Source organism: Rutidosis leptorrhynchoides, unplaced genomic scaffold, assembly GCF_046630445.1.
Source record: "Rutidosis leptorrhynchoides isolate AG116_Rl617_1_P2 unplaced genomic scaffold, CSIRO_AGI_Rlap_v1 contig281, whole genome shotgun sequence".
In the NCBI taxonomy this organism is placed as follows: Eukaryota; Viridiplantae; Streptophyta; class Magnoliopsida; order Asterales; family Asteraceae; genus Rutidosis; species Rutidosis leptorrhynchoides.
The window spans coordinates 57679-81207 of record NW_027266527.1 but is presented as its reverse complement, the minus strand read 5'-3'; the positions used below and the strand labels follow the sequence as shown (position 1 = coordinate 81207).

At 33.8% G+C, this 23529-nt stretch overlaps 3 protein-coding genes across 3 annotated transcripts; all 3 read right to left on the bottom strand.

Annotated features, from left to right (window-relative positions):
- Window positions 1-8: 8 nt before the first annotated feature.
- LOC139882543 (ACT domain-containing protein ACR6) lies at window positions 9-5695 on the bottom strand (the record flags this gene model as incomplete). Its single annotated transcript, XM_071866844.1, has 8 exons — window positions 5673-5695; window positions 1958-2005; window positions 1750-1795; window positions 1538-1652; window positions 1369-1436; window positions 558-1163; window positions 244-348; window positions 9-134 (listed from the first exon to the last, which is right to left on the bottom strand). Coding segments are annotated over exons 2-8 (1113 nt in total), but the record flags the coding sequence as incomplete, so codon positions are not given.
- Window positions 5696-7957: 2262 nt separating this feature from the next.
- Window positions 7958-9310, bottom strand: LOC139882542 (uncharacterized). Its single transcript, XM_071866843.1, has one exon. The coding sequence runs from the start codon at window positions 9308-9310 to the stop codon at window positions 7958-7960; it is 1353 nt and encodes a 450-aa protein (XP_071722944.1).
- A 2225-nt stretch (window positions 9311-11535) lies between these two features.
- Window positions 11536-12267, bottom strand: LOC139882541 (transcription factor TCP20-like). The gene has a single exon (XM_071866842.1). It carries the CDS (start codon window positions 12265-12267, stop codon window positions 11536-11538), a length of 732 nt encoding a protein of 243 aa, XP_071722943.1.
- Between the last annotated feature and the right edge of the window lie 11262 nt (window positions 12268-23529).

Sequence of the window (23529 nt, the reverse complement as noted above, 5' to 3'; positions counted from 1 at the left end):
AATGTGTCTTTAGCTTTTCCACCTATTGTTGAAATTTCTGCTCTTCTGATACACAAGCTGTTTTCTCGGAATACCCTTGTGATGTCTGACAAAAGTCCAACTCTGTCTTCTGTGCACAATTCTAGCTCTAGTCCCTGCAAACACAAACTACCTCTTATGCCTGGGAACGAAAACGGATCAACTGAACACGGAAAACGATTCCAGGACGAATGATTGCATCGTCCGGAAGAAGAAGTGGTTTACCTCAGATGCTCGTCTTTCAATTGCTGCTTCAAGACACTGTATAAGACGGTCTCTCTCAGCATCAGATCTTATCGGGCGTCCATCAATATGCCGAATGTAAAATTCCTACAAGAAAACAGGATTTTTCCTCTGTTTAATGAAAGAACAAAAATAAAAAGGCAGTTAATAGTATTGACCAGCGCACGAAATTGAAAATATCAAATGTTCTATCTACAGATCGACCATGGTACCTACTAAAGAACCCTTTCATAAAATAGTTTTGGCAGTAAACATGTTGCAAATGAAACTTTAAAGTAGTTATAGAAAGTCTTTACCTGATGAGCTTCTGTCCTTCCTGAACTGACCATCCCATGAAATACTACATAGCCCATGTCCGTCAAAGTACAAACAATGTCAAACAAGAGCTTTGGTCGATCTTTTGACCTCATCGTGATAACGGTATAATCTCTCTCTATGTTGACCATACTCACATGGGGCCTAGAACTCTTATCATCAACCCTTCCCATTCCCGATCTTTCAACTCTTTCGTAATCCCTATCAGCTAACATAATCTGATGTAATCTTCTTCCTCTGTTCGTAACCCCAGGAGAAGACACCGTCGTTTTCGGCATCCTTACGTCGTTGTTTCGTTTGAGAACATTGCAAAGCAACTCCCTAATCGTCGAGAGACGATTTGGATCAGTAATCGCATATCCGGTGGAATCATCAGTGACGTAAACGACGGCTGCAGCTCTAGTGTTGTGGGTCCATATCTCGGCATTTACCACATTACATTGAAGAGCTGCAAGAACAGCACATACTTCCGATAACAAACCAGGTCTGTCCGTACCAGTGAGTTCAATCGAGGTATGCTCTTCCGTGGGCAACGCATCAACAGTTTCTTGCAATGAAGGCGCATAGTTCGCACCATTTTCAAGTCTCTACAATAGAGAAAAGCTTCTTGTTAGCTCGAGAATGTTGATTTCCAATTCCTAAACTTTTACAACTCTATATAGCATAGTTGATTGCGTTAAGGTAACAATTCATTTCAGTAATTTCTTTCTTGATTCTTAAAAACGGAATTTGAAACTTGGTTGGAAGGCAAACTGAACTGAGTCAATCAAGTGTCAGTGAACAAGCTCTTACCGTTTGGATATAATCAATGACTTCCTTATCTCTGATTTTGTTCCCATTTTGATCGACGACGTTAAATACTGGAAAGAGTAGATATATCAACCAACTATTTTTAACTGTCAACACCTTCATTCATATTCATATAAAGCCAAAAAAAGGCAGTCGAAGAGGGGAAACTCACCATCCATAAACCATCCTCCATCTGATGATATATAAGCCTTTCGTACCGTAAGGTTCATATCTGTAAGAACTTGAACAACCTCGAGAAGAATACCAGGTTTGTTTACACTATCAACCTGAAAAACAAAAGTACTTTTCATGCTTATCAAACTGATTAATTAGCTAATGATCGAGATTAATCTAATTTTTGTACAAAGCCAGTCGGAATCTCACCTGGATAACGGTCGCATCAGCACTAGCATCATTATCAATCACAACCCTGATATAACAACAAGCCATTAATTAGAATTTCTACAGCAAAATTCCAAAGAAATCGAAATTTCTTGACGAAAACCAGAGAAATTAATATTTTTGGCAGCAACCCATGAAAGGATCAATCATAAATTACAAAACCCAGATTCGAGAAGAATGAAAAATTTACCTGGGTGGATTCATTCTTCTGATAAGCTTCGCATACTCATCATCCATGGATTTTTTTTCTTTTTGTTATGAATTCCTGGAAACGAATTTCAAAAACTAATAACTGGAAGAAATTTGTTTTGATACAAATGATTTTCAATAATTAAAAGCTATGATTATTATGCTCTTAGCTTCCAAAATTCAGGGAAATATATAAGAGAGAGAAAAAAAGTTTGAAAAGGAAGAAGATACTATAAAGAAGCAGATCCAACAGGGTAGGCGTTTTCTAAGAACAGTCACAATTTTCTCAGGAAAATGTTTTTAATATATATTTTAATTTATTTGATGACGTGTTAAATTTTGATTGGTTAGAAATAACGGTTAAAGGACTTTTTAAGTCAAACAGAGGATTTTATTTTTTTACTGTATAGACTATTAGAGTAAGAAATAAGGGGAAAAGGTGTCCGTACGGAGTGTTGTTGTTGGGCGAGAGTTTTCAATAGGCACGTGACTGAAAGGGAAGTTTGCTGACGTGGACAGTGAAACTGGAAAAAAAAAAGAAAAAAAAAGTGTTTTGGCGGTAAACTCTTTTTGCGGCAATGTCAACGTGAGCAGACGGTAACCGTCTTTTGCGCTTCCCACGTTATTTTGGTGGCGCCACCAACTGATTTCTTTCTATGGTTAAGTTAACAGACTTCCCATATCATTTAATGTGTTTTCCTAAATAATTTTAAAAAAAAAATAATAATTTGTTGAATAGGAATTATTTAATTTTTTAACAATAATATTTTCCCATTTTAAATGATTTTTTTGGAGCTTCGTTAATTTTTTTAAAAATCAAATTAATCTAGACAACATTTTATTAAGATTTTATTTATGTTTGAGTGAGATTATCCTTCAAAACATTTATTGTGTCAGAAAATATATCTTATGACCTCTTCTAAGGATATATCATGGTTTATCGATTTAGAAAGATCTAAAAATATTCTTGACTTAACATATTATTCCTACTTCTCAAATACCACCCCTAAGAGTTACTCCCTCCAGATTTAAATAGATGACGTTTTGTTTTTTTAGATTCATTCGAAAATTGATGTATCTAATCATTATTAATATTTAGATACATCAATTTTTGAATGAAATTAAAAAGTGAAAGTGTCAATTATTCGTATACAGAGGTAGAACTATATTCCAAAAATAATATAAGATGTATTTTTAATAAATGAGATCAATTTTAACAGCAGTTTGTTGTAGATTTATTTATGTTTAAGAGTATGAGATTGTTCCTCCTAACAAGTATCATCTTCGAAAATAAATTTTATGATTTTTCAATATGAAATGTAACATATTTATCGATAGACCCAACATTTTTTTTAAATTGTATAAATATTCTATAAAATTCAAATAATTAATTAATTTTCTTGTCTTATTAAGTTATTCTTACTTGTCAAATGCCACTCCCAAGAATACCTAAATGATGTAGGAATACACAAGCTTGGACGTTTTATGAGATATATGAATGGATAGAAGGGGTTGATTAGTAGATAATCCAATCGCCAATCATAAGCAATGACAGTTGGGAAATGGATAATTTATAACTTTTTTCAACACATATATAGATGAAGCCAAAACATTGTAAGCTTATCCTGGAAGAGAATACATAACGAAACAGATAAACTGCAAGAGATGTTTAAGTAGTCAACGTGGAGTTTCCTCGACTACAACATAATTAATAATTAGTAGTATAAAATTATAATTAAGATTATATACAATTAATATCCACACATAATATGTCTAAATTAATAAATAGAGTCCAAATTATATAAACAGTCGCTTTCGTATCTACTACAGTCTACATCTAAAAATACGATACGTTATTACTGACTCGCTATTAAAAGTATACATCGAATCGAATTGGACCCCTGAATCTGATTATGACTTTGTGCTAGCACTTTTTTCGGTAGATATTTTTCCTCCCATTTCTAGAGTTTATCTTGGATTGGATGTGAGGACTTTTCATTTGTGAGATCGACTTGATCATCGAACCGTTTCGAATAAAGAGATCGATTTATCGGTTTTAAATTTTAAAGAGTGGAGTTGTGAGAAAGATTATTTTGATTATGACGTTAAGAGTGAATGTTTCGTTATGGAGATAACAAGGTTATACGGTTAGACATGCTCACGATTCGGATATGTCTAGTTCCGTTTTAAAAACCGATGGTTCACGATTTTTAAATTTATGAAAATGAATCGAGATTGTAAATTTTTCAAAAGCATCTGATTTCAATTCGATTTTATAGAGTTTTTTAAAAATTAGAAGTAAAAATTTCAAATTTACTAGTTCGGTTCGGTTTGGACCCGATAATCATAATTTGACCGAGGTCATGTCTATGTACGGTAAGATATGCACGTTGTACGGTGATTTTTCTTTATATTGTCGTAGTACGGTAATTAAGTGATCATTCATCAACATATAAAGTAGATGGTAGATAATTTTTTTAAATCACACTAGATCAAATATCGAACATTATTAGTAGTATTATAATAATCTAATTAAAACAACGGAATCGAATTTAATAAAAAAACACGCTATGAATCATCAAATATATACAATGGAGTGAACGGAATAAGTATATACGAATGAATAATATTTGACGGACAAAATTATTCGAGAAGCAAATTCGACATTTGCCCACTTGTTACTTTTATCTCCTCTAATATAGTATAGACACTTGGCGTTAATGGGGTATAAAATAATAATATTAAGTGCACTCATTTCATCTAAATTCTAAAAGAGCAGGCCAATTTGCAAAAGCTTTTGAGAAACTTTTTGGAGTAGAAATCTAACAATTTGTTTTTGGAAAGAATCACATGACTTTAATTAATTAATTTAATTTAAGAAGGTGTTCTAATTACACGTGCTTAATTATGATCTTATATCAAAGAATCTGAAAAGTCACACTAACTAAATTCTTTATTATCTAAAAAAAAAAAATTTATTATCAAAAAGAAAATAAAAAATCTAAATTCCTCTTCACCACGTTGAGTAAGAGAAAGGCGGCTAATAACTTAACTATAGCAATTAGCAAGCATATACTATAGACTTTTATAGGATTACTTTCTAACTTAATCATATGTTAAAATTTTCCGAAACTAACATTAAAAAAAATAAAAAAATTCCGAAACATACGTTAGGATTTAGGGTTTAATCATAAATCTTGGGGAAGTCGCGTTCATCAATCAACATTTTTTTTATTCAACATCTTTATGGCTGAAGCTGCATCGCTTTTCTCGTGAATGAATCTTTGCACTAATTTTTGGCTTTTCTATACTCCTTCCGTCCCAAATAAATATTGATATTTGTAATTTCACACAAATCAAAAAAACAATCACATAAGTTCATTTTTCAATATAATTATTAAATTATGATTGTATAGATTAAAAAACTCTTAAAATTACAACTAATAATCAAATGCACGAGGAGAATGCAAGGAAAATATGAGGGTGAAGTTTGTGAGGATATAATGGATAAACGTAATTAATGTTCCTTAAACGTGTCAAAATTTACATCTAATTTAAAATAAAACATTATATTTATATTTTCATCTATTTTGGAATGGAGGCCCATTTACTTCTTAATTATTGAAGGTGGGGATAAATACCTTCATAATTCATAAGGGACGTGTATCAAATTCAAATACATTGAGCTTCTTGTTTCGGAAAAAGAGCTTCGAAACTCCCAAGTAAAGGAAAAATTGATTTGCAAAGACATATGCATACCTGAAATTTTCGCTAACGTCTCACATATATGTCAATAAAAACTTATATGTGTATAATGATTTAGCTCTGTGCCAGATCTTTTTTAAAAAAAATTCAAAATCATTATTTCATTAAGCTTGAAACGTATACAAAATTAGCCATTTGAAGTGGCAAATTACTACAACGGAAAAAAAAAATAAAAGGAATAATAACAACAACAACAACAAGTCTCAATTCCATTGTGTGGAGTCGGCTATATGAATCCTCAACTTTTAAGCACAAGGGCTATGTGTAACTCACATACCGTGTTCCGAAGCATATATAATACATGTAATATGATATATATATATATATATATATATAGGAAATCATCTAATGAAACATAAAGGCATATATAACCAACACTAACCTATAACTAAAATATATACATACAAATAAACCTAGCAATAAATCTATCATCCCTAACTAAACTATCTATAAAGCATCTACTACATGAATACTACGCCTCCACTCCCCTCTCTCCTCTACCAAGTCTTCTGAAATATCTAATAACTCTAAATCCTTCCTAATTACCCTCTCCCACGTGAGTCTAGGTCTCCCCCTCCCTCTTCTCTCTATTCCTATATCTATATCCTCACACTTCCTGACCGGAGCATCTATAGATCTACGTCTCACATGCCCGAACCACATAAGTCTACCCTCTCTTATCTTCTCATCTATAGGTGCAAATTTAAGGTTGCTCCTAATAGTCTCGTTTCAGACTTTATCTTTTAATGTAAGTCCACTCGACCATCTCAACATCCTCATCTCTGCAACCTTAACCTTGTGCTCTTGTTGATTCTTTATCGGCCAACATTCACTTCCATATAGAATAGCAAGTCTCACTGCTGTTTTATAGAACTTCCCTTTGAGCCGACTTGAGATATGTCTATCACACAAGATACCGGTTGCTTTTCTCCATTTTGCCCATCCCCCTTGTATGCGATGAGTGACATCCTTGTCAATCTCTCCATCTTGTTGTAGGATAGATCCTAGATAACGAATCTATCGCATCTAGGTACATCTTCTCCTCCCAACTGAATGGTATTAGACTGACCCCTTCCTTGTCCACTAAAATCGTAATGCATATACTCGTCTTACTACGACTTAATCTGAAACCTTTTGACTCCAAGGTCTCCCTCCACAACTCTAACTTTGCATTTACTCCTTCTCTGCTCTCATCAATCAAGACGACATCATCCGTAAACAACATGCACCATGGTATATCGTCATGGATGTGTCGAGTCAATATATCCATCACTAACGTGAAAAGATATGGGCTCAAAGCTGAGCCTTGATGCACGCCTATGGTGATTGGGAAATCTGACATGTCTCCTCCATTTATCCTCACGCTAGTCCGTAGTCCCTCATACATATCTTGAATGAGGGTGATATACTGACTAGAGACCTCATGTTTGGCCAAAGCCCACCAAAGAATGTTTCGAGGGACTCTATCATATGCTTTTTCAAGATCTATAAAAACCATGTGCAAATCTTTTTTATTTGTCCTATACTTCTCCATCAGGCTCCTCACAAGAAAGATTGCCTCCATAGTCGATCTTCCGGGCATAAATCCAAACTGATTCTCGGATATTGTAGTGGTAGACCTCACTCTACGCTCAATAATCCGCTCCCATAAATTCATAGTATGGCTAATGAGTTTGATGCCTCGATAGTTTGCGCAATTTTGAATATCTCCCTTATTCTTGAAGATTGGAACTAACGTGCTTATCCTCCAAGCATCTGGCATCTTACACGAGACCATTATCTTGTTAAACAGTCTTGTCAACCACACAACATCTATATCTCCAAGACACTTCCACACCTCAATAGGGATATCATCCGTTCCGCATGCTTTTCCATTCTTCATCTTCCTCAACGCTTCTTTTACTTCATCAAAGCGAACCCTTCTTAGATAGCAAATCCTCCCATCTATCTCTAGAGGAGGGTCCTCAATATGCTCTTCTTGGCCACCATTGAAGAGTTTATCAAAGTAATTCTTCCATCTTAACTTGATATCCACATCGGATACCAAAACTTTGTTCTCTTCATCCTTTATGCATCTTATCCCATTAATATCTTTGCTAGCCATCTCTCTTTGTCGGGCTATTTTGTACATGTTCATTTCTCCTTCTTTAGTATTCAACTTCTCATACAAACTGTCAAAGAACTTGTTCTTCGCTTCTTTGACCTCCCTTTTTGCCTCCTTACTTGCCAATTTATATCACTCATAAGCATTGGCATCTTGAGATTTAGGCAAGCTCCTAAATAACCTGCTTTTTTCTTTAATTTTCTCCTTTGTAGCCTCATCCCACCACCAAGATCCTCTTGGTACGACTCCTTTGCCTTTGGAGACTCCTAACATTGAGGAAGCAACTCTTTTAACACATCTTTCCATCGCCTCCCACATAGAGTTCACATCCTCATTTAGTCCCCAAACGTCTTCACCTGTCATGGACTTCTTGAAGTCTTCTAGTTTGGTTTCTTTGAGACTCCACCAACGGATTTTGGGTTTATCATCCCTCCCCTTCTCTTGCTTCCATTGCCTTACCTTTGTGTCTAGCACTAACAACCTATGTTGCGTCGTAAGTGTCTCACCCGGTATGACCTTGCAATCCTTACACTCCTGACGATCTCTCCTCCGTGTGAGGAAGAAGTCTATTTGACTTAGATTTCTACCATTTTTATATGTCACCAAATGAGAATCCCTCTTTTGGAAACAAGTATTTGGTATCACCAAGTCATATGCCGAAGCGAAGTCGAGGATGGACTCTCCCTCCTTATTTCTACTCCCATATACGTATCCTCCATGAGCATCATCGTATCCGTCACGATCTTTGCCCTCATGTCCATTAAGATCTCCTCCGATGATGACTTTCTCACCATTTGGGACGCTTTGCATTATTACATCCATACTATCCCAAAATTCCTGTTTGATGCTATCACTCAACCCTACTTGAGGAGCATAAGCGCTGATAACATGCAACACATCTTTTCCCATCATGAGCTTGATGCGAAATGCACGATCTCCATATCTTTGGACCTCGATGACATCATCTAGGATGGATTTGTCGACTACTATTCCAACTCCATTCATGTTCTTATATTTTCCGGAATACCATAGCTTGTGGTCGCTCTTGCCTAACATCCTACTCTTTTGGCCTGTCCACTTCGTTTCTTGAAGACATAAGATGTGCACCTTTTTTCTCTCCATCGCCTCCGCTATCTCCAATGACTTCCCCGTAAGAGTACCTACATTCCAGCTACCTAATCTTAGTTTTCTATATCTCACTCTAACTTCCCTTACTTTCTTATGACCCTCCCTCCTAAGCTTTCTATACCCATCTATATTTCTACCCTCTACCCCAGTATGAGATGGAACTAACTTCTTTATCCACACCCGTTCCGCAATGTGTGGGAACCCTCGCTCATTTAACATCATATCCGGGCGCCGACATGGCGCGTCGCTCGGTGAGGACGACAACCCCGATCCTTGCTCATTTATCGATGTACCCGGGATCCGATACAGCGCGTCGCTTCTGAGGTTACGCCCCAAAAAATATATCGTAAGATTCATATCATGAGATTTGACTATTTATGCTGGCCGCCAACCTATCGCAACTCTTTTCATCACGGATTTGGGACCGTGCAATGGCGGAGTTAACAAAAGGAACAATAGAAACATTATATTGGTACAAAGAATGAGCCGGTGAATTACCGTATGGATTAACAAATTTAAACTGACATGATGAAAAGAAAGAAGCAGCCTTCTCCTTAATTTCCTTTGTGATGTTGCCAATCGTCAGTTTGATTTTGCCATATCATTTAATTGAACCCAAAACAAAACCAAACTGGATCCAAAATTACGAACCCAACCAAACTATTTTCTTTGGGGCTTGTTCGATCGTCTCCTAAGTCGATTATGGGCCCAGATATTCGCATTAAGGATTGTCTAGAGCAATTAATACATTTTAATTGATCTGAGCCTAACAATGATTTGTTTGGGTTCAATCTTGGGCTTCAAAAATTTGATCTTCTCTAACTTTTTTGGCTCTTCATCAACACAAAAACTCATCAGCAGGCATTTTATGAAGCTGGAACAGTAAATGGACTAAATTCGCCACATGATGTGGTACATAATTGCATGAAAACTGAGCTTAAGGTGCAATCGAAATGTGATGCGCTAAACTATGAGCTACCTTATTTCCACGTCAAGACTATTAGTAAATTAACGACAATTGACATAACATCAGCTTTCTACAATAAGATATAGAGATAGGTAATACTCCCTTCGTATGCTAATACATTATTTTTAACTTTTCTAGATATATTCAAAAATAAATATACATATATATTAATATTGACTAAATATATTTCTTTTTGAATGTATGAAGAAAAGTTAAAAAAACATGTATTAGGAAAAAATAAGTAATAACTAAAATGAAGTTCTGATCAGCTAACAAAATCTAATTTTGGACTATACTCAGGTAGACTCTCCGTGTAAACTGCAATAACCCCTTAAATTAATGGAGGTATTTATTTCAGTCACTACATTTTTCTTGTGATGTTATGTATACCCCTTCCGTCCGTCATTAATTGTAACTTTTTCAATACAATTTACGGGTGTAGTATACCATCAAATTTTCATCATTCACTTTCTTGGCTTGTGCGGTGCATCTTAACAATTACTCCATTGTATAAGCCTTTTAACATATGAAAGAATGCCAATAATAATAATACTATAAAGAATATGAAAGAAACATAAATGTATCTATGTATTAATGAAGATAGATGATTTGGACAATAGATAGGGATCAATCTGTCACCAATGAGATATTAATGCAGAAACCTGAAAGTGACTACACTTGACAAGTACATTTGTGGACACAAGACAATGGAATCATATCTTACTTAAATCAAATCTCCCTTACATTATTACATTCTCAATCAAGTTTCATCCATTCCACACAGTAGATGCCAAATTAACTAGTTGATTTACACAACAAAGAAGAAGGCACGACATTACTACCATCAGAAGATGTTAAGAGAATTCTTGGGTAACAAGTTTCCAGAAAGATCTTTTTTTAGACATATCTGAGATCTGAAAGAATATGTCTATAAGTTTCCGACAGGCTAACGGCAAACTGATACACAGTTACACACTTCCAACAACTGAAATTATGTCGAAATTCACAGTTTTTGTAAACATTGAATTAGAGTGAACTCGATCTCAATTTCAAAATTGCAGGATTTGGACCAAAGCATTAAAGGAAGGGAATTGATTGTGTGTGGCTATATATATACATTGTAGCAATGCCCTTGACTTGATATTCGTAGCTCATTAAAAGAAATGCTACTAGATTCAATAAGAAACATTTCACGAGTATATAACTGGTAAAAAAAATTATATTCTATCTCCATTCTCCCAAACAAACTGATCAGCACTCCACCAACCAAGAACAAAATAATCAAATAGGTAAATCTTACAATAGACTAGTATTCAACAAACCTCCGTCTTAAACAAGAAGTTATGCCCAAAAATCCAATCTTTCTAGCTGATTCTGCACAATTCACCTGCCAGTTCCACATCAAAGACAACTAAACAAGATTAGAACATGTCTAATCACCATTTTCTCAAATATAATATCGTTTCGTGCATATAAACCCGGAAAATCACCTGTGTATGCAGAATACAGTAGAATCCATTCCTCATATTGAATTCCCTGACAATTGTATATAACATTGTTCTTTGTATAGACCAATTATAACATTACAACTGAAAAAACTGGTTCACCCAGAAAATCATTGTCCTGATCCTTGAGAATTATCCTGAGTAGGAGGCTGTTGTTGCTGCTGATGAAAATGAAATCTAGCCTGACCCATTTGCTGATAAAACTGGTTCAAAGCTTGTTGGTTCAAAACACCATTATTATTATTATCTTGAGACAAACCAAGCTCTAAACCAGGTTGAATTTGTTGAACCCCACCAGTCAAAATTGAAGTAAAACTCATTGGTCCCATACTGTTATTAATATTACTACCAGCAGATTGCAAGTCAAAACCTAATTTTTGCATGTAATTTAGATTCTCACTCCCTAAATTCCCGGAAGAGGAGGGACCAGACGATGATTGGAAACCAAACCCGGGCCATAAACCGGTGGTGGGTCGGACCAAATTCGCCCACCCGGTGTGCCCCACTCCTAAAGCTTCGACCTTTTGCTGTTGCTGTTGTTGTAACCCTAACCCATTAGACAATTGAGAAACAGAGGAACCGGAAATCGCTAGAGCAGAAGCCGGAATGGTTCCTGAACCGGTCGCCGCTATGATCGACGGCTCGGCTTGTTGTAAAAGCCATTGAACCGTTTCGCCATCAGATTTGTTACCCAATTCTCGAGTCAATTGGAAAATCCTTGCTGCACATAAAGCTGGCATCCTTATTCTTCTCCCTCTTCCTTCAACTTTAGTGTGTCTATCTTTGTTCGAGCTTCTTTTCGGACCCAATTGCTGTTTTTTAGTATTTTCATTGTCACCCATGTTTGGTTTTGGGTTGTTGTTCTTGGGATCCATGATGAAGATGGGTCCTCTTTGATTGAAGAAGATGACCTGAAAGTCCAAAACTTTAATGGGGATTTTGAGTTTTTCACTGTTTTTGGCAAGGAATAGTTGTATTAAAGAGACGACAACTCCAGTAAAATCCCAATGTCGACCTTTTAAAGCAGGTTAAAGGAGAAAATTTCACTCTTTTTTCCAGTACATTTGTGCAGTCGCCATTAATTATTATGTTTTGTACTTTTTACAACTCCATCTTTTTTTCACAGCTCTTGACTTTGACACTCAATGAGTCAAACTTTGACTGGTTGACTATCTGGAATTTTAGATTAACAACCAAAAGATCAAAGGAATATCCTTTTTTTTCTTTTTACATTTGAAAAAGTCACAACGGAAATTAATAATTTAATATTATGCACGATATATTTGATCAACGCAATAATAAACGTTAGAGTGGGTTTCGACCTGGTCACGGGACGGTTCGGGTTGGATCCGGTCGGACTCGATTTAAAAAAATTCGAACCATTCTTGATCGACTTTTCTCAAGACCCCACGGTCAACGAATCGGTCAATAGGTTCACGTATCACTTTTATGCCACGTGTGACTTTAATTCGTCAAGTATCAATTTGTTTGTCATATATCACTTAAAATTTGTCGATGTTCATCCAACTTTAACATTTGTCATGCTCTCATATGGTCACGTCATCAAAAGTATCACGTAGGATTCAACCGGCCGGATCACGGATAAAAAATTTTAAACTGGCCCTGAACCGGTTTTTGAGAGGTCCGATTTAGGTTTAGGTCGGGTTGGATTTGACCGATTTAAATCCAGGTCTGATCGGTCCGGGTCCGGTTCAATCCTGAACCGTGACCACCTTACTCTAACATCTAACATCTTTATAATGGAAAAAAAAATGTATTTTGAGAGGATGTAAAGCAAGACAACATGACTCTATTGAAGCAAGACAAATGTATTTTGAGGGCCTTTTAGCAATTGTTTAATAATTATAGAGAGAGCCAAAATTGTTAGGGGTGCCGAATCCCCCCTTGGATGTGAGTAGCTCCGTCCCTGCTTAAAATGACTCTATTGCGTGCAAGTATACTAATTGGAATTCGACATTTGGCAAACAATGTTTGATAATTTAAACTTGAATGGCAAGAAACCCTAAGATATTGGATAGGATTTGATGAGGAAAGCGTAGAGAGAGAAAGATAAAAGAGAGACGAAACTTGGTGTTTAAGTAGTAATTATGAAGGAAGATCGAATTGGTTAATGTGTGATGTGGTGATTGAATTGCTAGTCACAAAGTGTTTTCCAATTTGGAGACAATGGAGGCCCCCTTCTTTGAATGTGAAAACTCAAATGACACGTAAAATTAATTCAAAGCTTATTCAACAATCAATACCGAGCAAGAAGAAACTAAAGTTTTGAGTGCACTCTCATCATTTGATTTGATTTGATTTTATAATTTTTTATTTCTTTCCCCTATAATTCCATGTGTCTATATTGTTATGTTCCTGATCTAAGAAAAAACCAAGTTGATCTTAACACCAATATATGTCACACTCACCTTTTCAAAAAAAAATATATGTCACACTCACACCTTCCAATTCCAATAGAAACAAAATTTTCAACTAAATAGATTCCCTTTTGATAAGATGACATTAGTATTCTCATCTCATGTCACATCTATAGTTACGACATATGAATTATGATCAATATATAGCCATTTATTTTGCGCTCGTTGTACGTTTGGAGCGTACTTTGTTTATTCACAACATCTCAAAATTCATATTTTGAAAGAATTTGAAGAGAAATAAAATACGCTCCAAACACTAATAAGAATATATAGTAATAATCAACTACGTACAAGTGCACATGGCACACTATATTAAACTCGTCATTCGTCAATTTTTATCGCGATGATCAATTCATATATAAATAGAAGTTTTATTTAAATAAAAGGAGACATCATGCATGGGACAATACTACATAAAAGATATCAAACTCAAATAATGGCTATTAGAAACATAAAATTTGTATTTAAATAGAATCACTGCATTTTATTATTAGAGCTCACGAATGTGAGAATAAATAAAGACATATAACCAAAATCCATAACCATTATTAAAAAAAGAAAAAATATATATGAAAACCAAAAGAAAATTAACGAAATATATAATTAAAACATTATTGATAGATGATCATGTCCTTAATTTGCATATCCATCCTCACCATGTGCTCTTTCTTCCTTTGATGTAGGCAAAAACCACAAAGAACAACAACAGTAAACCTATAGCTCCCACGATCAATATCGCTTGTATCATACTGTCCATTCTCTGCGAATCGAAATTTTAATTAGTTAAGAAAAAAAAGAAGAAAATTCGACAACAAAATAAAAAAAATATTACATCCGTTTGGAATAGTTGTCGATTTTCTTACACAACTTGTATGCAAAAATCGACAAGTATTTTCGAACGGAGGTAGTAATTATATAGAAAGAACAATGTCTTTCGAATCGATCGATTATTTTTTACTCTACTTACCACAACGTAAAGGCAAGAAATAATCTAATGCTAGAGAGAAAATAGAATGCACTTTGCTAATACGATCTTAGTTTTGTGTGTGAGAATTTAGTATTCTTAAGTTGGGTTTATATAGGGAAAATAATTTGACCTAGAAATCAAAAGTTTACATCAAAATGGAAAATTTCTTAATTTGAACCTGTTTTAAGTAGAATTTTTCTAATTTCAAATGAGTAAATCTATTTAGGATGCTTTAATTCCTAAACACTAAATTTTGAAAATAATTAATTAATTACGGAAAATTTATTTGAACCTGTTTTAAGAAGAGTTTTCCTAATTTCATGAGTGAGTCTATATAAGATCCTTTCTTAAACACTAAAATTTTGAAAATAATTAATTAATTTTATTTGGTTGATTGATTGCAAAGATATTCTATTGAGTTGAGCATTATTTTAGATACCAAAATCGACTGAATCTGTCGGGTATGGGCTCATTTTGTAGTACTGGACCGGATATTTATACAATCCCAAGGCCCAAAAAAATGGGAATGGGCTTAATGAGGACTGGGTTCAATAGAAATCGATTGAACCCAAAACTACACTGATAAATTAGACTGTGGTCGATTTGAAGAACCGAATCGATCGATGTGGCTTTTCAATTTTCATAATATTTATGATTTCGATCTGTTATTACAAAATTAAGCCAACCACGACTTGGTCGAATAGTTAAGGTATCTGTCTCCCTCCTCGAGATTGAAGGTTCGAATCTCAGTGGGAATATTTCGAAAAAAAAAGTTGATAAACAAAATTGATTTTTGAGGAAAATTTATTATATTACAAAGTTGATGAGAATTACTAGACCGAACCGATTCAATTTGTTGGAGTTGTCAATTTTGATCGATCGTAAGTTTCTTTCCACCTTTTTGATCGAACAGACTGAATACCTACCCTTACAAACAATTTGAAGAAAGAAAGTTTATAGGATATCTTCGTTCTGTATCCAGAGCAAGATAGAAAGAGAATTTTATTATTTTCTATTAATAAACATGTATTTTGAGGATGTCTCTAATAAGACGGTGTACACTCCAGACACAAAACGAACACGTAATCGTCAAAATTAAAAACTATCTATATAAGCTATTGTCTAGAGGTTTCTACCAAATTCTCTCTTTTTAACCCTACATCGATTCGATCATATCAAATGTAGACCCACACACCACAGTACATTAGTACATATTACTACTGCCTACGCAATACAAATGGATCTAGGCAGCTAGTACAATTGTCTTGTCGTTAGATTCTACAGTATGATTCATTAATTATTGATGCAATTTATTGTTAAACCAAAAGTTTTTAATGAGAGGTTGTTGGCTCCATTTCTATAAATGAAGAAAACATGACTCATATAACGCATCTTATCACAATAATTGATTCAAGTGGTTCTAAAAATGATTTCTATAACCAGAGATCTAGAGTTCGAGCTCTAGAAAAATAGATGAAATTATCATTGAAAGGACCTTTAAACTCATTAAAACGTTGAACCAACTCAAATCAAAATATGAAATCAATCGACGACTTTGTGAATAGATGGCCTTCAGAATAATGGTAATGAAAGAAAAAAGTCACGAGTGGTTATCTGGATAAACTTTCGGTCGACAAGTCGACTCTTCACAAACACAATTTTTAAAAATATTTAGATTCAGATGGACTATACCCTTGTGTAATCCAAAAACTATGAAAAAAAAAGTCCCATGAGATTTGCTTAACTGAGAGACCAATGGGAAGTCACGTGAATTTCACATGTTCAATCATCCAGTTATTTATAGAGTACCTCACAACATAGTGAAACGCAATTATGGAAGGGCTTTCATTTCTTTTGGTGTTTGAGAATTTTAGGGTGCGTTCGTTTTGCGGTTTACGGATGTTCGAGCATGCTTAAGCTTGCTCCAAACTGCCTCAAAAGACGTGTTTTTTACTAAAAATGGCAAAAAACACGTTTTTCGAGACAGTTTGGAGCAAGCTTAAGCATGTTCGAGCATCCGTAAACCGCAAAACGAACGCACAGTAGATGGAATATGTGCCTATTGCTGTTCTGTTTCTGGATCTGTTCCTTAGCTTAAACGAGGATATTTTTTTATTTTATTCTGGTACAACAAGCTAGCTAGCTAGGGTTCTTACTTTTTAATAGATTTTGATACGCAAGCTTGTTTCACCCTTAATTACTATCGGATCACTTTATCAATTCAATCAAATTAGAGTCTAGTTTCCTGATTGTTTCGATGTCAGTAAGAACGTTACTTTTTTCTTTTTCTAATATGATTCGAACTTTCAAATTCTTGAAATTATTAGACTAGTATTTCTTTTTAGAGGAATCATTAGACTAATACTGTAGGATTGTATTTTGGGTAGGACAATATTAACGATGAAGTTAGATTTCAAATGATAGAATGATAGCATATTAAGATTACGTCAAATGAAATTAATTGGGTTCAATATAGTTCTAAGCATAGAGGGTTAAAAATTCATCGTACGCGTACGTACCACAATTTTTTTAACTCTATAGCGTCGGAGCCTATTAAAATGCACTAAAAATTATTAATAATTACTTAAGAGTTAAGACTTATTGAATTAAGAATAAATTAAGATTAATAATATATTCACATGAAAAAAATTATTAGTTAGAAATTATTACTTGATTACCTATCTTAAAAAATTATTGAAATACTTTAAACAATGTTGAATGTGTATATAATCGGAAATTCATACTAATGTTCAATTTTCCATTAAACTAGATTAGTTATTTATTAGTTTTACATCTAGTCAATTTAATTTTTAAGTTTTATATTTATATTAGATAAACCAAATTTAATATATAAATCCTAAATATATATCTAATATTTTCATTTTTTATGAAAAAGTAACTAAGCTTAGCTTCGTCCCTAAGATTTTATTGATTTGCGTAACATATACATGAATTCGATTTTTCTTGATAAATCTAGTTATAACAATATTTTTGCTATCATCTCCTAATATTCATGAATTCAACACAATTTTTGTTCCTATCATCCTAATCCTATGCAAATCATTTTCAATTAATATGGTTTCTCTAGAAAGTGTCTGACCCGATCGATCGATGGATATTCATGGCTCGGGGGATTTTGTTTTCAAGCTTACGACATCTTCTTCCTAACGTTGCACTATAGTATATACTACATCCCAGTGGTGAAGTTAGGAAATTTTTATAGAGTGTTCAAAATATAATTATGAATATAAAAAAATTAACAACTCCCATACACTTCAATTGTTAAAAATGAATTCAAAATCTAAAATTTTGACATAAATAAATAACATTTCATAAATAATTTATTTTATAAACGATGATGTTGAATTTTTCCAATACTGGTTGTTCCAGCCTCAAAAGTGAGAACTTTACATTGGTTTTTGTTTCTATGTCTAAAAGTTAATTAATATGTAATATTTACTTTTTTCAAAAAATTTGGATGTTCACTAGAATACCAAATGTTAAACATATCTTCGCTCATATTATATCCGTATCATATGTGATATCTTTTATTTTCAAATACATTCAAAAATATATATATGTAATAAAAATCATTAATTATATATATATTAAAATGAATAAAAAAATTTAAAATATCATCTACTTACTAACGTACATGCCCAGATATTTCTATATAGATCACAATTCTACACATGAATGGTAATATTTTAAAGAAAATTTTCAACCGCCAAATGTTGCCGTCTCTATCACGTTACACCTGAGCCACGTGTATAATTCCCATCCCATAAAAAAATAAGAAAAAAAAATCAAACTTTATACAAATATACAATGTCGTTTGCATACGTCATTATATATACCTAGGAACTTTTTCTAATTGTTACTTTCAAATACATTAGCTTATCATATAACATGTTTCGTCTTACTAAGTACATACAATTTATTGACATTTTTTTATAAAATCACATATTTTAAATGTTTTAGAATAAGACGGAATATGCTCAAATTACGGAACAAAACACCTGTAATTTATGATTGATGCAATTTTGATTCAAATCAAGTCCCACCCGTTTGCCAATGGGAGGCCACCAGAATTTTACATGATTAATCATCAAATTTAAGGAGTTTTTATAGGATGTCCTACAAAAAAGTGTTAAGTGACTCACAATTTTTGCAATTTCGTTTTATAATAATTAGACGATTGCAAAAAAGTATTAAGGATTACACTCTGACTTCCAAACAGACGTTTAATGTTTTGTTTGGAGAATCTTTGGAGAGTGGTGGAAAGGAAGTGAAGGGAGTATTCCGACCTGTTTTGACAGATTAGCGCAGCTGTGCTAGCAGTAGTAATTTAGCACAGAATAAACAACTGTGTTAACAGGCACAAGTCAACACAGTTTAGTGAAACAGCTGTGCTAACAGGAGCACGTTAGCACGGTTAAGTAAAACACAGTGCAGAAATTAAACAACACAAAGAATTGTTCACGTAGTTCGGTTTCCCTACTCTGCGGGGCCTAGCCCAGAGGTAAACGGCATTCCACTATGCTTGCAACAATAGGACAGTAAACGGGTTACAACTCGCTCGTCTATAACCTACTTCCTATTTCACTAAGTGTACTCTTCGTTCTACCTATTACAGTTGCCACACCAAAACGGGTGTGGACTTCTTACAACCCTCTTTCAGATTGCAAGGACCCTAAACAATGCACTTCCAATAACAACTCTAACTAGTTGAATAAGTGCTCTCTCAAATCACTCTTGTGAAGGTGTAAAGGTGTCATCGGGTTGATGTCTTCTTCTTCCTTTTATACTGAAACAAACCAGATTGAATAAGACTTCTCAATCTGTTCGGAATCTTCTTCTTCAATGTAGAATCAAATCGGAAATCACCTTCCTCAAAACAGAAATCAAATCCCTATCAGAATAGAGATTGTTTCCCTTTAGAACTCTTATCCTGATATACTTTCCTTTTGTTCAGGATTTAAATAAGATTCCTTCTCTCAATAGGAAATCCACATCAAATCTGATCTTCAAGCATATCAAATCAGATCCTTGTTCAAATCAAATCAGATCATAGTGATAATAGGAAATCCATATCAAATCAAATCGAATCCATGATCATATCAAACTGAATCGTGATCAAATCGGATCAAAACGGAATCATAGAAGGATTCTTCATTTATATTAGTTTCCACACGAGACTTGTGCTGCAAGAAGGAAATAAATCTTCTATATAATGGTTTTGACGAAAATAGCCAACTTACACAAACTGCTGCAGACCTATATTAACAGAACATCGAGCACAGGTTAGTAGCACAGGCAGTTTGCAGCAACAGGAAGGAACCTATTCTCTGTCTTAAAACTCCAAAACTGGCAAAGTAGTTGTGTTTGTTTGTGGTTAGTTTGTTAGCTTAAACGAGGATACCCCTATAATCACACGTTACTAATTAATTTCTTCTGCTCACTTAGGGTTCAAATTTCCATTTGGATCAAGCATGTCTCACCTTAATTATTATGGAAATCACTTCAATTCAATGCAATAAAAAACTTTTTTTCTTCTAAATCTTAATTATTGCTCTCGCTTAAAGTTAAACCATAATTGATTGGTTTGAAATCACTAACAAATCAATGTTTCCAACATTATAACCTAATCTTTCTCACATCAAATCCCACACTTTTTATTTAAGAACTAAGTATATACAGACAATCGCCATTGAACCACAAAACAATTATCCTCATCGTAATAACTATTAACAGTTAAAATATTCACAATATATATAAACCTACATAACATCAAATAAGAGTCGACGTTGAATTATTTACCCAGTTACAGACACATAGGCGTTTTTTACATTCCAGTACTGTACCAAAATATAGAGCTTCTTGTTGTGCATTGTGTTCATTTCGTACTTGGAACATGATAGAGCACGCTCTAAACAGTTAACGAATGCACGCGAAGATCACTTGATAAATTTGTATAAAGGCAAAGTGTGTATTCTCAAGCTTGTATTGTAGGCTGCCCTCTGTCAAATGTTCTGCACATGGTAATAAAGAAAGTGTATAGCCAAAAAAGCTGTCCCGTCTAATCAATCAAGCCTGAATAATGAATACCTTCCCCTAACACTAAATAGTAACCAAATCATGGATGATTCAATGGCTGTGATAGCAACATTACTGGTCCAAGCAAATCAGGAACAATAACAGAAAAGGAAACATCTCGCAAAAATGGAACGTGGCTTTGGTTTAGCCATGCAAGAACTTGGTTTCAGAACCATGCAACTTTAGAAGGTAGGAAAATATGATTAACATTTTCACAACATAAAATTTGTACACTAGTCAACAAATACTTTAATAGAATAGGAAAATATCAAAAAGAAAAATGGAGAAACATGCGCTCACATATATATGAAACGATAAAGACTGAACCATGCGCGCAAATTAGCAAGAAACGAGAGAAATAGATCTAGTATGATGCATTTTCAACAGAGTTTCCCATGTTCAAGCTCAAGATCATTATATTATAGATATAAAAACTAGCAATGGCCCCAGCCTAGCAAATATTTTTAAAGAAATTATTTTAGTTAGCAGTGGCATTAATTACAGTGTCAAAAAAAAAGATCCAGAAACTTCATCAGTTCATGTGTCGAATAGTTGGAGTATTATAGTACCTGACAACGTTCAACAAATGATATATTTTTCCTGTTCTCTACTCCTCCTGGCATGATTGTCTCATAAAATAGTACTCAAATATAGTTACTGTAAAACCTGTGCATGAAACAAATTAATGATCAGCATATTTTCCACCAAAACACACATGATAATTGATATGTATACTAAGATTTTTAGGAGTAAAGGCGACAAGATTACACTATTCTACAATACACGCGTCTATGAATATATAATTCTACATACAACAATAAACCTACTCGAAAACATGCAAAATAAATACAGCACAACTATTTTTGTGGTCTCTAAAAGCACAGTCCAATTTCTTCTGTAGTTTTGATTTTGACAGAGAGAACAGCTAAACAAAATCTTGTATCTTTCTAAATGTTTCCCTCTGCTCAAACCTATCTCCAGACCTTTCTAGCATCACTGACTGTCAATTATATTAACAGCCATGCCCAAAGTGGCGGAAGCAAGTATATCATAAGGGTGTCACATGACACCACTAAATTTTAAAAAAATTTCAAAACAACCCTTAATATTTTTAGTGTATTGAATCCCAAAACTTTAAATATAAAGTCGAATAAACTTCAGGGGCTTAATGATAATTTTTTTAATATTACTTATTATCAGTAGGCAGTAGCACTACATCACGATTCGCGCAAGTCATGATACTCTTTCCTTTTTTTTAGTTGCGATATTTTTATTTTTTGAGATTAGGATTCTTCTCCCAATAATAAAAATTAAGTTTTTTCTTTTGTTCCAAAATTGAAAGTGGTAGATTTCATCTTCTCATCTTCAAATTAAATGGCACCTTCAAAACAAACTATAAAATACTAATTTTTTTTTGATTTTTTTATAGCTATTGATGGTTTCATATATATTGATTTTTTTTAACATAAAGTGATTCCAATATGTAATTGTGTACTTATATTACTAATTATTAGTTTGATGTAGTTGATATATATGATGGTTTCTTTTAAATTCTATCTTCTTTTAAGTTTTGACTATGTACGTCTAGAGATTTAGAATTAATAAGTTAGAAATCCAGAACTTAAACACTTTAATTTTTTATGCTACATATTAACATCATCATTGTATTTCTATTACGTGATTCTTGAAAAGAAAGACATCGGAAATAGAGGAAAATCCATCTTTATCGGCGCATCATGCTGAGTCTAATCTGCATAACTATGGACAAACATCTAAGGAACAACAAATTGATAAATTAGACATCAACTTAGAAAATTTGCCAGCTGATACAGAAAAACGCATAAAAATTGGATTATATCCTCCAGATATTCGAGAAAAAGTACAACGAGCATATTTGCTAAAAGGACCATGTCAACCTCGTCTGAAAAACTATATAGAAAAGCAAATTGGGAAGAAATCTCGTAAATTATGATATTACCCGTCGCTACAACAACAGTGGAGAGAACATTTTCTACAATGAACATTGTGAAAAACCGACTGCGAAATAGAATGGGAGATTAATGGATGAATGCTTAGTTGCTTATATTGAAAATGATATTTTCAAAAGTGTGGGCAATGAACTGATTATTTAACGATTTCAAAAAAAGGCACTACGTCGTGGGCAATTGTGAAGTTATTATCAGGGACGGAGCCAGAAAAGTATTACACAGGGTCAAAAAAGTTAAAAGCATGAAATTATAAAGACTAAATATGAGTTTATATAATTCATGCCATGTTTTTTGTACAATTTAATTTTAAACAGGAGTCAAATACTAATTTTTTGGAGGGGCCTTTGTGCAATTACATAACATTTAAAGGTAAGCACAACAACTACAGGGGTGCCGAAGCCCCCCGTTATAAGGTAGCTCCGTCTCTAATTATTATCAATTGAATTTTTATGTATAATTAAATTTATTTTTTGATTTTTTAAATTTATATTTATGAACCCACTAGTTTCGGGTCATGGCTCCGCCACTCATGCCCAATAGACAAATCAAATTTGAATTCTTAAGTAACCCTATATATGTATGCTTATACATTTCTGCTGACAATGGAAATAATCT

Bases quoted from the DNA above. Each gene is read 5' to 3' on its own strand.
- LOC139882542 (XM_071866843.1), bottom strand. From the start codon at position 9,310: ATGAATCTTACGATATATTTTTTGGGGCGTAACCTCAGAAGCGACGCG.
- LOC139882541 (XM_071866842.1), bottom strand. From the start codon at position 12,267: ATGGGTGACAATGAAAATACTAAAAAACAGCAATTGGGTCCGAAAAGA.